Raw genomic sequence first — 13101 nt, forward strand, 5'->3', positions numbered from 1 at the left:
CCCAGCCCTGCTGCTGTGTCTTACTCCTGACACAGTACCCCACATCCTGCCAGGGTATGCAGGAAGCCCCTTCCCTGGGCTCCATACCACACAAAATACCTGCATAATTTTGCGTATCTGAGTTTTTCTTCTTATCATTTTGAGTTTTTAGCTGTGCACTTAAAATCGTGATTAATTGCGACTAATTTTTTTAATCACACAACTAATCACGATCAAATTTTTTTAATCATTTGGCAGCCTTACATGTTGGTATGATGAGATGAAGATCAAAAGTAGGGGAGTTGTATTACTAATGTCCTCATGTATGAAATTATAGATAAGAGTATGACATTTTTAGAATATGAACATTTGTTTAATTGGCTATTACTGAGAGGGGGGAAAAAAGTTAACTTTTTAAAAAATTATTTTATTTTAGGCCTCTAGTATCTGAATCTGTGAACAACTCACTTTTTCATCAACTAGCTGAACAGCTCCAACAACAAAATTTAGAACATCTCCGGCAGCAACTCCTTGAGCAACAACAGCCTCAGAAGGTAACTACTCCCTCTTGTGGCTATAATACTAATTCTAATATTGTACAATAGTAAAAATGCATACCGTGTTTCAGAACAAGAAAATATGGCTTCTTCCTAAAGCTTTCTTTTATAATAACAAAACTGTTAACAAATGATGATTGGAACAAGGGACAATTAATATATAAAACAATGCGTAAAATATATATAGAAGAAAAATGAGTTAGAAAACAGATACCTTAACACTGGTTTGTTGTTTATTAAGTTCAGAAAGATGGTTCTTAAACTGAAATGCAGAGATGATACCCCATTAATGAACCTATTAATAGAAATATAATAAAAAAAATTCCTGCTCTTTTAGAAAGCCTGCAAACTGCCATGGTACATAAAACAAAACAAAAAAAAAGCAGGATTGTTAATGCATTTTATTTAACACCTGTGTCAGATTTCATCCCAGTTCAGAGCAGTAACAGAAAACACTGAAGTGGACAGTCTGTTCTGATTAAGAAGGAGACAACCAAGTGTAGACTGCCACTACAATAGCTAGAAAGAATAGAGCAAAAGATGCTACCCCCGGCTTCTTTCCCACCGTGTGCCCAAAGGTGTGCATGCAGCCACCCCCAGGCCAGGACTCCGGACCCCCGTGCAGCTGTTTGCAGCTTGCCAACCACCTGCTGCAAGCAGCCCAAACTCTGTGGTGCTGGTGTCTGCATGCATACCTTGGAGTGCATGGCAGGGAAGGGGCCTAAGGCAGTGCAACCCTGGCCCTTTCCCCACCATGTGCTGCCAGCTGCAGAGCTGGGCCAAGGCTCTGGACCTGGTGCACCAGTTGCAGCCTCCTAGCTGCCTGCCACATGGAGCCCAGGCTCTGGGCAGCAGCTGCCAGCCACGGAGCCAGGGCTGCTTGCAGCAGGACTAGAAGCCTCCCTGCCACATGCTGCAAGCAACCTGGGCTCTGTGTCTGGCAGCAGCTACCCAGAGCCCAAGCCGGGCATTGTGTGCCGAGCAAAATGGCCTTATATGTTTCATGGTCTAGCACACATGCCTGGGGTTGCCAACCCCTGGTCGACACCCTTGCGTTGAGGCAGGATTAAAAAGAAACAACTTGATCATCCTTGAAAGATTTTGCTGTGGTATTTTCAATGGTATGGCCATATTTATTCCACTTCCCATAGCTTTATGGGTATTTGAATTTGTGACCTCGAATGCAAAAAGTGGGAACAAAAATTATGTTATTAGTTATTAAACTTAATGGCTATTTATGAGAGACAGCCAGACCAAATATTTCTAGTCTGGCCTTAAATGCTGAAACATTGCTAGATGGACACAGTCTTCTTCAGATTGTAAAATTATAGGGAGCTATTGATGTACATTATTAGGAAATGCCTTTTAAGATTCCAAAATGGAAGTAGAGTGACTTCCAGTCCCCATAGTACATTATAAAGATTTTTTTTTTTTTATCCTGTGTTCAAGCCCTGGTGAGACAGACTAAGGAAAAGAACAGAAAAGGAGGCAAGACTGGAAAAGAAAAAAGGCAAAGGGCAGGGGAAGTGGGAGGACAAGTTAGACAGACAGTAGGAACGAGAAATAAGGTAGGAATTGGTAAAAGGAAGAATAGAGATTATTAGAAGATAAATAGTTTTAAAGAAAACAATTTTTAAAACCACACATTGTTAGGTTCAGGGAAGTAATGGCAGCATTGGAAGGCATATATACTAAGCAGGAAAAAAGGAGAATTTTATTATTATATACATGTTTGCATTCCTTTGTAAGCTAGTAGAACAGGAAAGTTGTACCAGTAACTCTATATACTGTTCAAAATTCTACCACAGAATAGTGGGTGCTAGGTAGTATAAGGAACTACATTTCAAGCATAGTGGAAGTGTAATGAGAAGTTGCTGACATCCTTTAAATACCTGTATATTTAAAAAAGAATGGTGGAACAAATACTAGATTCTGTATTGTCCATGGTTTCACTTTGGAGACGTTCAAAGACGGGCTAGAAATAGATGTCTCTAAATGAAGCAGATCATCTGGGCCAGCACAGCATCCCAGCACAACTGATCCACTTCATTGGACAAAATACATGTTACCCATGGCCCCCCTCGTTGATCTCACCTGTTGATTTTGATTCCTTTTCTAATAACTATTAATAGTTCTAATAACAGTTATATATTTTTGTAATGGCTACATAAGTGAAATTAAAACTTTGATTATGTGAATGCTAAGCTTATGTTTTGCTTGGAATTGTCCCTTTTGCCACTTTTAAATTGTTTTTTACACACTCTCTCTCTCTCTCTCCAGTATTTTGGGTACTAGAAAGACTTCTTTGTTATTTCCTTACAGAGGCAGCAAATTATTATTAATGATAACAGAGTTTCTTCCCAGTCTCTCAAAAAGAAGTGAGATTTTATTTTGTGTCTTTTAGAAGAATTACACTACGAAGGCATTTATTTATTTTTGAAGTAGCATCTTTCAGAATTGCGTTTAAAAATCTCTGATTTTTTTCCAGTAGAAAATCTTAGGGAAAAACTTAAGTTTGTACTAACTAAACAAGGGGAGCTGTAGTATCACATATGTCAACTAACATTCTAAAAATGCATACATATTGTTTATTGTAGGAATACATTTTAATAAACATATGCTCCAAAGCTAAAATTGAGTAAGTTTGTGGACAAATGTAATAGTTTCATTAGTATTACATTATACCTGTATAATTTATTGTGATGCAACTCCATCTGTCTGTTCCTATATGAGTATAAGTAGCACTAAACCACTCTAAATTTGTTTCATTCAGGTTTCAAATTACAGTGCATTAACTCACTTATTGGTATATAAAGACGGAGACATTATAATTAGTTTGGAACAGCTGATGCATATTGATGTTCAGCAGATTGTCCTTTACTGTTTTAAAACAGTTTAAAGTTATGTTGGTCCGCAACATCAGTAGTTTTATAAATACTTCTTTTCTAGTAAATTAGCTCTTTAAACTTTATTTTATGAAATAAGTTTTGTGGTATTTTTGAGTTCCAAGTACACTGCTGCATTTCTTGCAGTGAATATTCTGGCATAAAATATAGTCCAGTGCCATGCTATGTCTCCCCTTAACTGTTTTGTTTTTAAATATCACACTGGCCTAATTTTAAATTATTGTGAGGCTCTTGATTAAATTTATTGCAGTGTTAATAAATTGATATTCACTTAGGTAAGATTTTTTAAAATGATTTGAATATTTATATGTATGTTTATTCATATAGTTTTCAAGACTAGTATATTCTCTCAGGGGGTAAGTATTTAATTTTTTTTTGGCATACTTTTAATTATCTAGAATAGGCAAACCCCCTGACTGGATATTGGTATTAGATCATTTGGAATGAAAAATCTGTTGGTTAAGTTATCTGTTTGTTTTTGTAAGGAAAGTCCATGATGTATGCAGTGTGGAATGGAGGAAAATCAAGTTGCTCTGATTTTACTTAGCTGATTAGTCTTGCAGGTTTAACTATATTTGCACGTAAACTGTAAGATGAAGAACAGTAGACATTTATAATAAACTGTAATTCAAAAATTTTCTAGTAGTCATGCTTATATACCTTTTTGTGAAGCTTCTGTTTGCCAAAACATTTAGTTTAACTTGATACATTTGTTATGCAATATATTATTTGTTGTGCAGGCAAGCCCAGAGGAAAATCAGGAAGGAAATTTTGGTTCAGAGCATTCCGCATCACCATCACAAGGAAGTAGCCAACAGCAGTTTTTAGAAGTAGAAGCAAACCTGGATGACTCGATAGATATTCAGCAACAGGTAAATCCTGTCATTTATAATTAAATTACAGAAGTATAAAAAGAGAAACATGACTCATACTACAATTTTCTACATGGATAAAAATGTACACATCTTAACATCAGTGTATATTTTGTGTATTTTTGTTAACATTTCTCTTTACTTCCAAACTCAGGATATGGATATAGATGAAGGACAAGATGTAGTAGAAGAGGAGATTTTTGAACAGGAAGAAAAGAAATCGGCTGTTCGTTCAAGATCAAGAACACACTCAAGATCTCGTTCAAGGTTTCGTAATGAGTTTTATAGCTCAAGTACAAACAGCTTTATTCTATTTTAAAAGCATTACGTATGTTGGTATGCTTGTAGTTGTATTGTTCTAAATTCTCTAACTTTGAATAAAGGCCTGATTTATTTTGGAAATGAATAAATAGGCTGCTAAGAGGTTTGGGGTAAAAATGTGCTTTACCAGAAGAAGCAGTACTTTAGTTCAACCCAGCTCCCCAGCATCTATATAGATCACATGCTTCAGCAGGGCTTTTTGGTGCTGTTATCTAAAGCTGATTCAATCGGCTATTAGATAAAACTGCCAAAAAACTCCCGCTGAAGTGCCCAATCTATACAAATGTTGGACAAACCAGGTCAGATTAATGCAGTGCCTCTTCTGGGCATGTTCTGGGCTCAGTGTGGCAGTGCACTGAGTTTAAAATAAAGCCATTTTTTTGTTTGTATGCGTGTAAGCAGCCACTATATACATTTAAACAGTCAAAAAAAAATCTTAACCGGACAGCTTATTTTGCATTCATTTGGATTATTTTTGTTACCTGAAAATTAAATTAATAAAAGAGACTAGTTAAAAAATGAAAAGGGGGGGGGCTTAGACAACATTTTTAGCATAATGCTTATTTTTCTGCAGTTAAATTTTGCAGTTTCTTTATTTTAGCCTCACACTAGTCTAGTGTTTTTCAACCTTGTTAGACTTGAGGTATCCCCTGGAAAATGCCAGCTCTTAGCTTTCGCTTTTTGACCTTAGAAAAGTAATAGAGCAACTCTTGTGTTCATAAGCAATAATAAATAATAGAGCAACTCTTACAAAAAAACTCAGAAAGATCAGAAGTCTGTATCAGTGTGTTTGACCCTATGGAATCCTATTTGAAATCTCTGGTTACATCTTGTGAATCGTGTTGGAACACCTAACAGTGCGAATATAGCATGGCACCCAAAGGCAACCCTAAAAGGATCTTGCGGCACTTCAGGTGCCGCCGCACCCTGGTTGAGAACCATTGCACTAGACCTTCTATTTCTTCTCCAGACACTAATGGCAGAAGTAGTTTTTTTTTTATATTAATAAAATAAAACCTAACTAATTTTCCAAACAGTTGGATAAACTTTAGGGGAAGTCCACACTGTAAAAACAAACAAAACTGGAATACACTTTTTTCCCACTCGGTACTGAAATGAATTGTTTTCTTAGGTCACCAAGAAAGCGAAGGTCAAGGTCACGGTCTGGTTCTCGAAAACGTAAACACAGAAAACGTTCACGCTCAAGATCAAGAGAGAGGAAAAGGAAGTCATCTCGGTCATACTCCAGTGAAAGAAGAGCTAGGGAAAGGGAAAAAGAGAGGCAGAAGAAAGGATTGCCTCCTATAAGGTCCAAAACACTAAGTGGTATGTAACAGCTATTTTACATTTTAATATCTTAAGAGTTACAAAAAAACATGGTGGCCTAGTTGATGTCTCATAAATGGGACTACAACAGTTTTTCTTCTGCACTGAATTTTTCATTCCTTCTACAATGCTTATAGTCAGATTGATTTTCCTGTCAAGAGATTGTCATGCAAATTTGAGGTCATATGATGAGTGGATTCCTGTATGAGGATATTCTTTCTGCCCTACCCTTTGATCAGAGGCTTTTTGCATTGCGTCCTGTTCCAAGGAGATAAATGGCAGTAGAAGGTTCTTATTCATCATTTCTTCTCAACCATCTTAGGATGAGGCGGGAACATTTGTGCTTCCAGCCTACAAACCTTCCTGAGCCCTTCTTTTCAAAAGCCTTCTGTGGTTTATTAATACTGCTTTTTGTTTTTATTATTGAAAACTTGGTTTTTCCTCTCACTCTTTCTCTGTTGCATACATGCACAAATGAAGATTTTTTTTCTTTTGTTGGGGTGCTTGCACTTTAGGTCCTCCACAGCTCACCACTTTATTTTTTGTATCACCTGCATTGTCATTCTCAGGGTTCTCTCTTCCTCATTGGTTATCTCTTATACTGTCTTCCCTTTCTAGGTAGAAGAATTAAAGGCCTCTTTTCCTTTTACTCTTTTTGAAGTATCCTCGCAATGGTTTCATGCCTGCAGCAAATGGGCGTGCCAGACTTCTTTATTGTTTAGGACAGGAGTTCACAAAACCACATGGCCCCACGGGCTGGATAAGTGACCTGGGGCTGGTCCACTGGTTGGATTGGGCCAACAGGTCCAGGGACCCTGGACCCTGCTCAATCCTTCACTCACTCTGGCCACTCCAGGATCCACACTGATTTTGGTGCGTGTCCCGGAGTGCTTGGGGCAGGTGCTGTGTGCAGTGCAGAGCCCAGAGTGGCTGAAGCAGGTGTTGCATGTGGCATGGATTCTGAACCAGCTGGAGCAAGCACAGCATTATGCATAGTACCCCTAGCAGCTAATCCAGGACTGCAGTGCATGTGTTGTCTGTTCCAGCTGGTCTGGAACCCAGGTTGCATGTAGTGCCTGTAGGCACCACATAACAGTGCTGGTCCTGCACCAGCTGGAGCAGGCACTGTGTGGTGTGGTTTCCAGAGCAGCTGAAACAGGGACTGTATGTGGTATGTACCCTAGGCCCTTCTTCCGGGGCTGATCTGGGTCAGTTCAAACCCTGGAGCAGCACTAGGGACGAGATAATGAGGCTCCACAAGTTGCATACAGCCTGCAGGCTGTATGTTTGACACTCCTGGTGCAGTGAATACCAACACTCTGGAGATGGAGGAAGAAGGAAAAATAGGGAGGGGGGAGAGCTTCTTTCACAAAATACCATTTAGCTGAAGAAAATGTGCACCAGTTTGATTGCCAGTAACTATGAATTTGTATGTCTATAGAATTCACAGCCAGTGTTATCAGGCTGGTTGTAGTTTTAAATGTCTAAGTGGTCACAAATTCCACCCTCTTGCAGCAATGAAAGCAAGACCCAGGAGAATTGAATGCATTCCTGGCTCTACTAGAAACCTACTATGTGATGCTGTGCAAATTGTGGCCACTTATTTTGGCCTTCATCTCTCTATTTCTGTTGTCCCTTCTATGAAATAGTGTCCTTAAACCAGGTGTGCATTTCTAGTCTTTTTCAGAGAGGGGGCACAGTCCCCCTGCTTTCCATGCCTTTCCCAGACCAGGATGGTCCCAGCCTGGGAAAGGCGTGAAGAACAGCAGCTGCTCCAGTTCCATCCCAGACAAGTCTGGGAGGGATTTAAGCAGTGGATTCCTGATTGGGGTGGGGTGGAGGAGGCTTTACCCCACTGCCCCTTTACCCTCCCAGATGAGATGGAGGAAGTGGTGGTAAATGTACAGGCATTCATTCTTATAGAAGAGTTTCTTTCATGGGGAGATCTTCCAGGTTATCACCAGGAAGATCTTTCTCCCAGAGGGTTCAAGTTTCCCCTGGAAGATGCTGAATGGTTTTAGTTTCTACTGAGAGAGTAATGATTCTCCTTATAGAAACACAACTCCTGTAAGTAGCCAGTGATAGTGACACATTCCCCACTTCAGTAGAAAAATTATATGGATGCATTTTATAATATTTGAAAGACTGAAGAATTGGTATTCTTCTGGTCATTGGAAGGATTTGGGAAAACTGGAACTGTTTCAGGTGAAAATACAACTGACCTAGAGCTATGCAGAGTTGGGGTGTCAGCCTCCCCTGGGGCCTTGGTCTGAATCCAGACTGCAGGGCTCCCTGCAGATCGGCTCCAGCCTGTGGCATGTGGTTCGGGGAGGTGTCTGGGGTCATCAAGGGATGTGGCAGCAGTGAGGCTGGAGTTGGCCAGGGGTCTGGGGGTGAGGATCTGCTGCTTGTAGGGGAGGGGTCTTGTGGTAGCAGTGGGTCCAGGGTAGGGATCTGGGGGTTGCAGTGGCTTCCTGCTGCCTGCTGATGACCAAAGCCAAGGGGGCCAAGGGGGCCCAAATTCTTGGCAAGCCATGCCCCAACTTCCAGATGTAGCAGCTCTGCAGGCTGTATCCAACCCATGGGCCAGATGTTTGACACTCCTGATATAAAAGTAACAGTGAAGGTTTGGAATTTGTCTGAGATAGGAATAAGTGGGAGGTTGGACCCTGGATCTATTCTGTTCTTGTTAGGAAGATGGGATGGACAAAAACAGGAGGAAACAAGGGACTATGGATAAATATCTGCAGGCCCAGGTTAACCGTACCCTTCTAATGTGTACTGAGATTTTCCTTGGTGACCATCAAGAGGAAAGGTTGTCTTCTGGTTGAGAGGAAAGGGAGACTCAATATGAGTGTTTAAAAGAAAAAACACTCCTTTGACCTACACTTCAGGTCACCCTAAAGGTGAGTAGTTTCTGTAAAAATACCTGTTTTTGAGTCATTCAGAATTTAGTCATAATGCTCTTTTTCATGTATGCTTCTTTCTGTTCTATAAAATGTACTGTAAGCACAAAGCTTTTCATGAGATACAGATCAGTCAAAAATGTTGATGCATTTGGTTATTAAAATATGCTTTCATTATTTTCATTCATTTGTTTCTTCTGAAGCATTTTTTTGTTACAAAAACAATTAAAAATGAACTAACCTTGACAAAATATTTTTATGATTCTTCCTCAATTTCCATGTAAGAGCAGAAGCCAGGGAATTGGGGCTTCTTGAGTGTTGTTTTTGCTTCATCATTAATTCACTATGTGACTTTAAACAAATTATGTAGCCTCTTTGTTTGTTTACTGCACTTAACTTCTACAGACTGGGTAAAATATTTACAATTTTCACTTTGATCTGTGAGTTTTTGCTTAATTGTTTCTAAATCACTTCAGAACTGTAATTTTAAAGCACTACATTAATTTTTGTAATGTCTCTCGATAGTCTGCAGTACTACTCTTTGGGTTGGTCAAGTCGACAAGAAAGCTACACAGCAAGATTTAACTAATTTGTTCGAAGAATTTGGACAAATAGAGTCTATTAATGTAAGTAAGCACTGTTTAATGTCTGTTGCATATATTAATTTAGACCAGTTTGTTCTATATGGTACACTTGGCAAATTTGTAGTCCATAATAACATGTATATAATATGTAAGAAAACACACTTAGACTTAGGAGCCTGCCTTGGCATGCTTTTTCTTTTTTAAAAATCCTAGCCATGATCTACACTTGTTTGTTTTTATTTAGCAATATTGACAATTCAAAAGAAAAGTCATTCTGCCTGGTCAAGTGGGCACTGCATGTGCAAGGTTCCCTCCACTGCATCCATCAGCATGACTACTTGAAAAAGCCAACACAAAATTGCAAAATTTATCCCTCTCAAAATGCCACATTGTTTGGCAGTAATATCTGTTCTTGTTTTGTCTGGGAAAAGGCTGTGGTCCTCACAACCACTGATTTGGAAGTCTTCTACAGGAACAACAAAACAGGAGGGACAGAACTGTTCTTCCTGGAAGGATCTATGTTGTATCAGACCCCTTGAAAGTGTCCGTTAATTGGGTCTGACCTAAATATAAGATGTCTTAGCAAACTAAAATACTATTCTAAACTTCCAGACCATCTCTTATAAGCCCCACGCAGAGAATCATAGAAAATTAGGCCTGGTAGGGACATTTGGGGGTCATCTATTCCAGCTCCCTGCCAGAAGCAGGATCATCCCAATATATACAGCCCCACACAAATCCTTGTCTAACCTATTACTAAAACTATGGTCAACCTTGTCACATAGCCACAAGGTATAGCACCATAGCCTGCCACAGAAAAAGCACAGGGTCAAGAGCTGCCAGTGTCTTGCTGCTGTATGGGTTGTTAAAATACACCCAGGAGATCCAAGGAAAAGGGCTGTGCCCCCTTCTACAGAGGAAGACAGAATCCCTCAGTCTGTACCAATTTTTACTCTGTGGTCAGTTTCTTTTTTACTCCAAATGTGGTGATTGTGGTCTGACCTTGAGTGGTGGAGGGGCAAGACCAGGAAGCTATGGGTATTAGTCCCAGCAAGAGCACCAGCACACCCCCGTCAAAATCTGCACCCCAGGTGGCAGCCAGCACCCATTGCTTCTGAGGAAGGTGAAAAAACCTTGACATAGCAATAGGAGAAAAAAATCCTTCCCAGTCTGGTGTGGCAACCAGCAAGCCCAGGATCATGGGGAATACCCATAGTAGAACATTGGCATAGCTGCTTCTAGATTATTCCTGACCAGTGCTTATCCAACCCCTTCTTGAACATCTCCAGTGATGGAAATTCCACAACTTCCCTAGGTGGTCTATTCCACTGCCTCACTCTTCTAACAGTGAGGATATTTTTTCTAATGCACGATTTTAACCTACTATGCTGCAACTTCAAGCCATCGGTCCACATCCTGTTCTCTGTAGCAAGAGAAAAAAGGGTGTTCTACTTCTTGTTTCGGGCACGCTTTCAGATACATATAGACTGTTATCCTCTCCCCTCCTAAGTGCCTTTTCCACAAGCTGAACATGCCTCTTCCCTTCAACCTCTCCTCTTGTGGCTTGTTTTCCTAGTCCTCTATCTTTTTTGTCATTTGCTTCTGGACCCTCTCTAACTTCTCTATTCCCTTTTTAAAATGTGGAGCCCAAAACATGCAATACTCTGGAGGAGGTCAAACCAGTGCCAAGCAAAGAGAGACTGTCATCTCCTGTGCCTTAAACCTGATGCTCCTATTGATGCAGCTCAAAACTGCACTCATCTTTTGTGCAGCTACTATTGAGTCTGTGATCCATCAAGATTCCCATATTCTTCTCCATAATGCTATCATCCTGCTAGTTGTCACCTTTCTTGTATGTGTGTTTTGAATTATTCTTCCTGAGGAATTGCACCTTGCATTTGTCCATATTGAACTTTATCCTGTTAGTTCCAACCTGGCTTTCTCATTCATCAAGATCTTTCTGAATTGTGCTTCTGTACTCCAGTTTTGCAGTCCTTCCCCATTTTCTGTAATCTGCAAATTTACTCAAGAACCACTCTATTCCAGCATCCAAATCATTAATGTGTTGAACAACACTGGACCTAAGACAGACCTCTCTGGGACTTCACTTGAAACCTCCTGCCATTCTGTTGGGACTCCTGGGGCTCAAACCTGGGTTGTCCTGACTCAAAGGCAGAAGCTTAGACTGTGGTGCTACCAAGCAGCAGACTGTGATGGACCCAGCCCAGCCAGGGCTCTCCTGTGACCATGTGACCTAGGTGGACCAATGGAAGGCACAGGTCCTTGGTGGGAGGGCTATAGAAACCCTTCCACTTTCCCTGTGCCTTGCCCTGGCAACACTACTTGTAGCCTGGTTATTTGGGAGCCTCCTGCCTTGCTGCTATCTTGCCTCTGCTTTAGACCTTTTCCCTTGCCTCCAGCTTTGCTCCTTTCTTGCTCTACCCATGTTTCTCCTTCTGGAGTTCTGGTATTGTAGACCCTTTGCTCCTAAACTCTTTTCCCCTACATCTGGATTGTACCTGTGACTCATTTCAGCGTGGCTTCATTTAAAATTACCTTTTGCTTGTAGCTATTGAGTCAGTTGTCTATCCACCTTTATAGTAGTTTTTTCTAGCCCATGTTTTTTCTGTTTGTTTATGAGCAGCTCATGCTGGACTTTGTCAAAAGTCTTGCTGAAGTTCAGATACACAGTGAATACAGTGTTTCCTCCGTGTACTCAACTAGTTACCTTGTCAGAGAAAGTTTGTCTGGCACGATTTATTCATAGTAAATCCATGCTGGCTGCTCATGATCAGTCTTCCCTTTTCCAGATGCTTGCAAAAGTGCTCCAAAACTTCCTAGGTATCAAGGTCAGGGTAACCTGTCTGTAGTTCCCTGGGTCCACCTTTGTGCCTTTTTTTTAAAGAGGGGCACTATGTTGGCCCTTTCCCAGTTCTCTGGTACCTTATCTGTTTCCCATGACTTTATAAATAGTATTGCCAAGGACTCCACGGTTTCGTCTGCCAGTTCCTTCAGTACTTTTAGGATGAGGTTCATCAGGCCCTGTTGACCTGAACTCGTTCAGACTAGTCAAAAGCTTTCTGAATATTTCTTTTGTTATTTCATCCCTCAGTGTCTCCTTCCTTATCCAAATAATCCTTCTTACTTGTATGGTTGCAGCCTAATTTGTTAAGTGAAGACTGAGGCAAAGTAGTTGTTGAGTAGCTCTACCTTCTTTGCATTTTCTGTTAAGAGTTCCCTCTGGCTATTTAAGAGTGGACTTAGCTTCCTTAGACTCACGCCAGTTGGCCAAAAAAGACAAAACATGCATCTAAATGGTTTGATCCTGTTTAAATAAAATGACAGTTTTTCACAACATCCAGTGTATGGAGTTCCATTTCACCAGGGAGGTAAAATGCACTTAAAAGAATTTGACCAATGTGTGCAGACTGCTTGAAGTGAAAATCAGTGACTAACTTGGGTATAAAAATGTTGACTATGATATTGTTGGCTACAAATGTCCAACTCGGGATCCTTAAAATTCTAGTTTATTAGGCAGATTGAAACACTGTAATCATAAACCTTGGGGCTGGTCACACACACACACACACACACACACACACACACACACACACACACACACCCACACACACAACCAACACACCCACCAC

At 40.4% G+C, this 13101-nt stretch overlaps 1 protein-coding gene across 1 annotated transcript in view; it reads left to right on the plus strand.

The window, feature by feature from the left end:
- The window catches only part of SCAF8 (SR-related CTD associated factor 8), a 92231-nt gene that overhangs the window by 60270 nt on the left and 18860 nt on the right, over positions 1-13101 (plus strand). Inside the window, 5 exon segments of the mRNA XM_025213569.1 lie at positions 416-533; positions 4183-4314; positions 4469-4581; positions 5768-5961; positions 9393-9493. Of these exon segments, the coding sequence (XP_025069354.1) occupies positions 416-533; positions 4183-4314; positions 4469-4581; positions 5768-5961; positions 9393-9493 (658 nt within the window).

This window comes from Alligator sinensis, unplaced genomic scaffold (assembly GCF_000455745.1).
Source record: "Alligator sinensis unplaced genomic scaffold, ASM45574v1 scaffold1093_1, whole genome shotgun sequence".
NCBI classification, from domain to species: domain Eukaryota; kingdom Metazoa; phylum Chordata; order Crocodylia; family Alligatoridae; genus Alligator; species Alligator sinensis.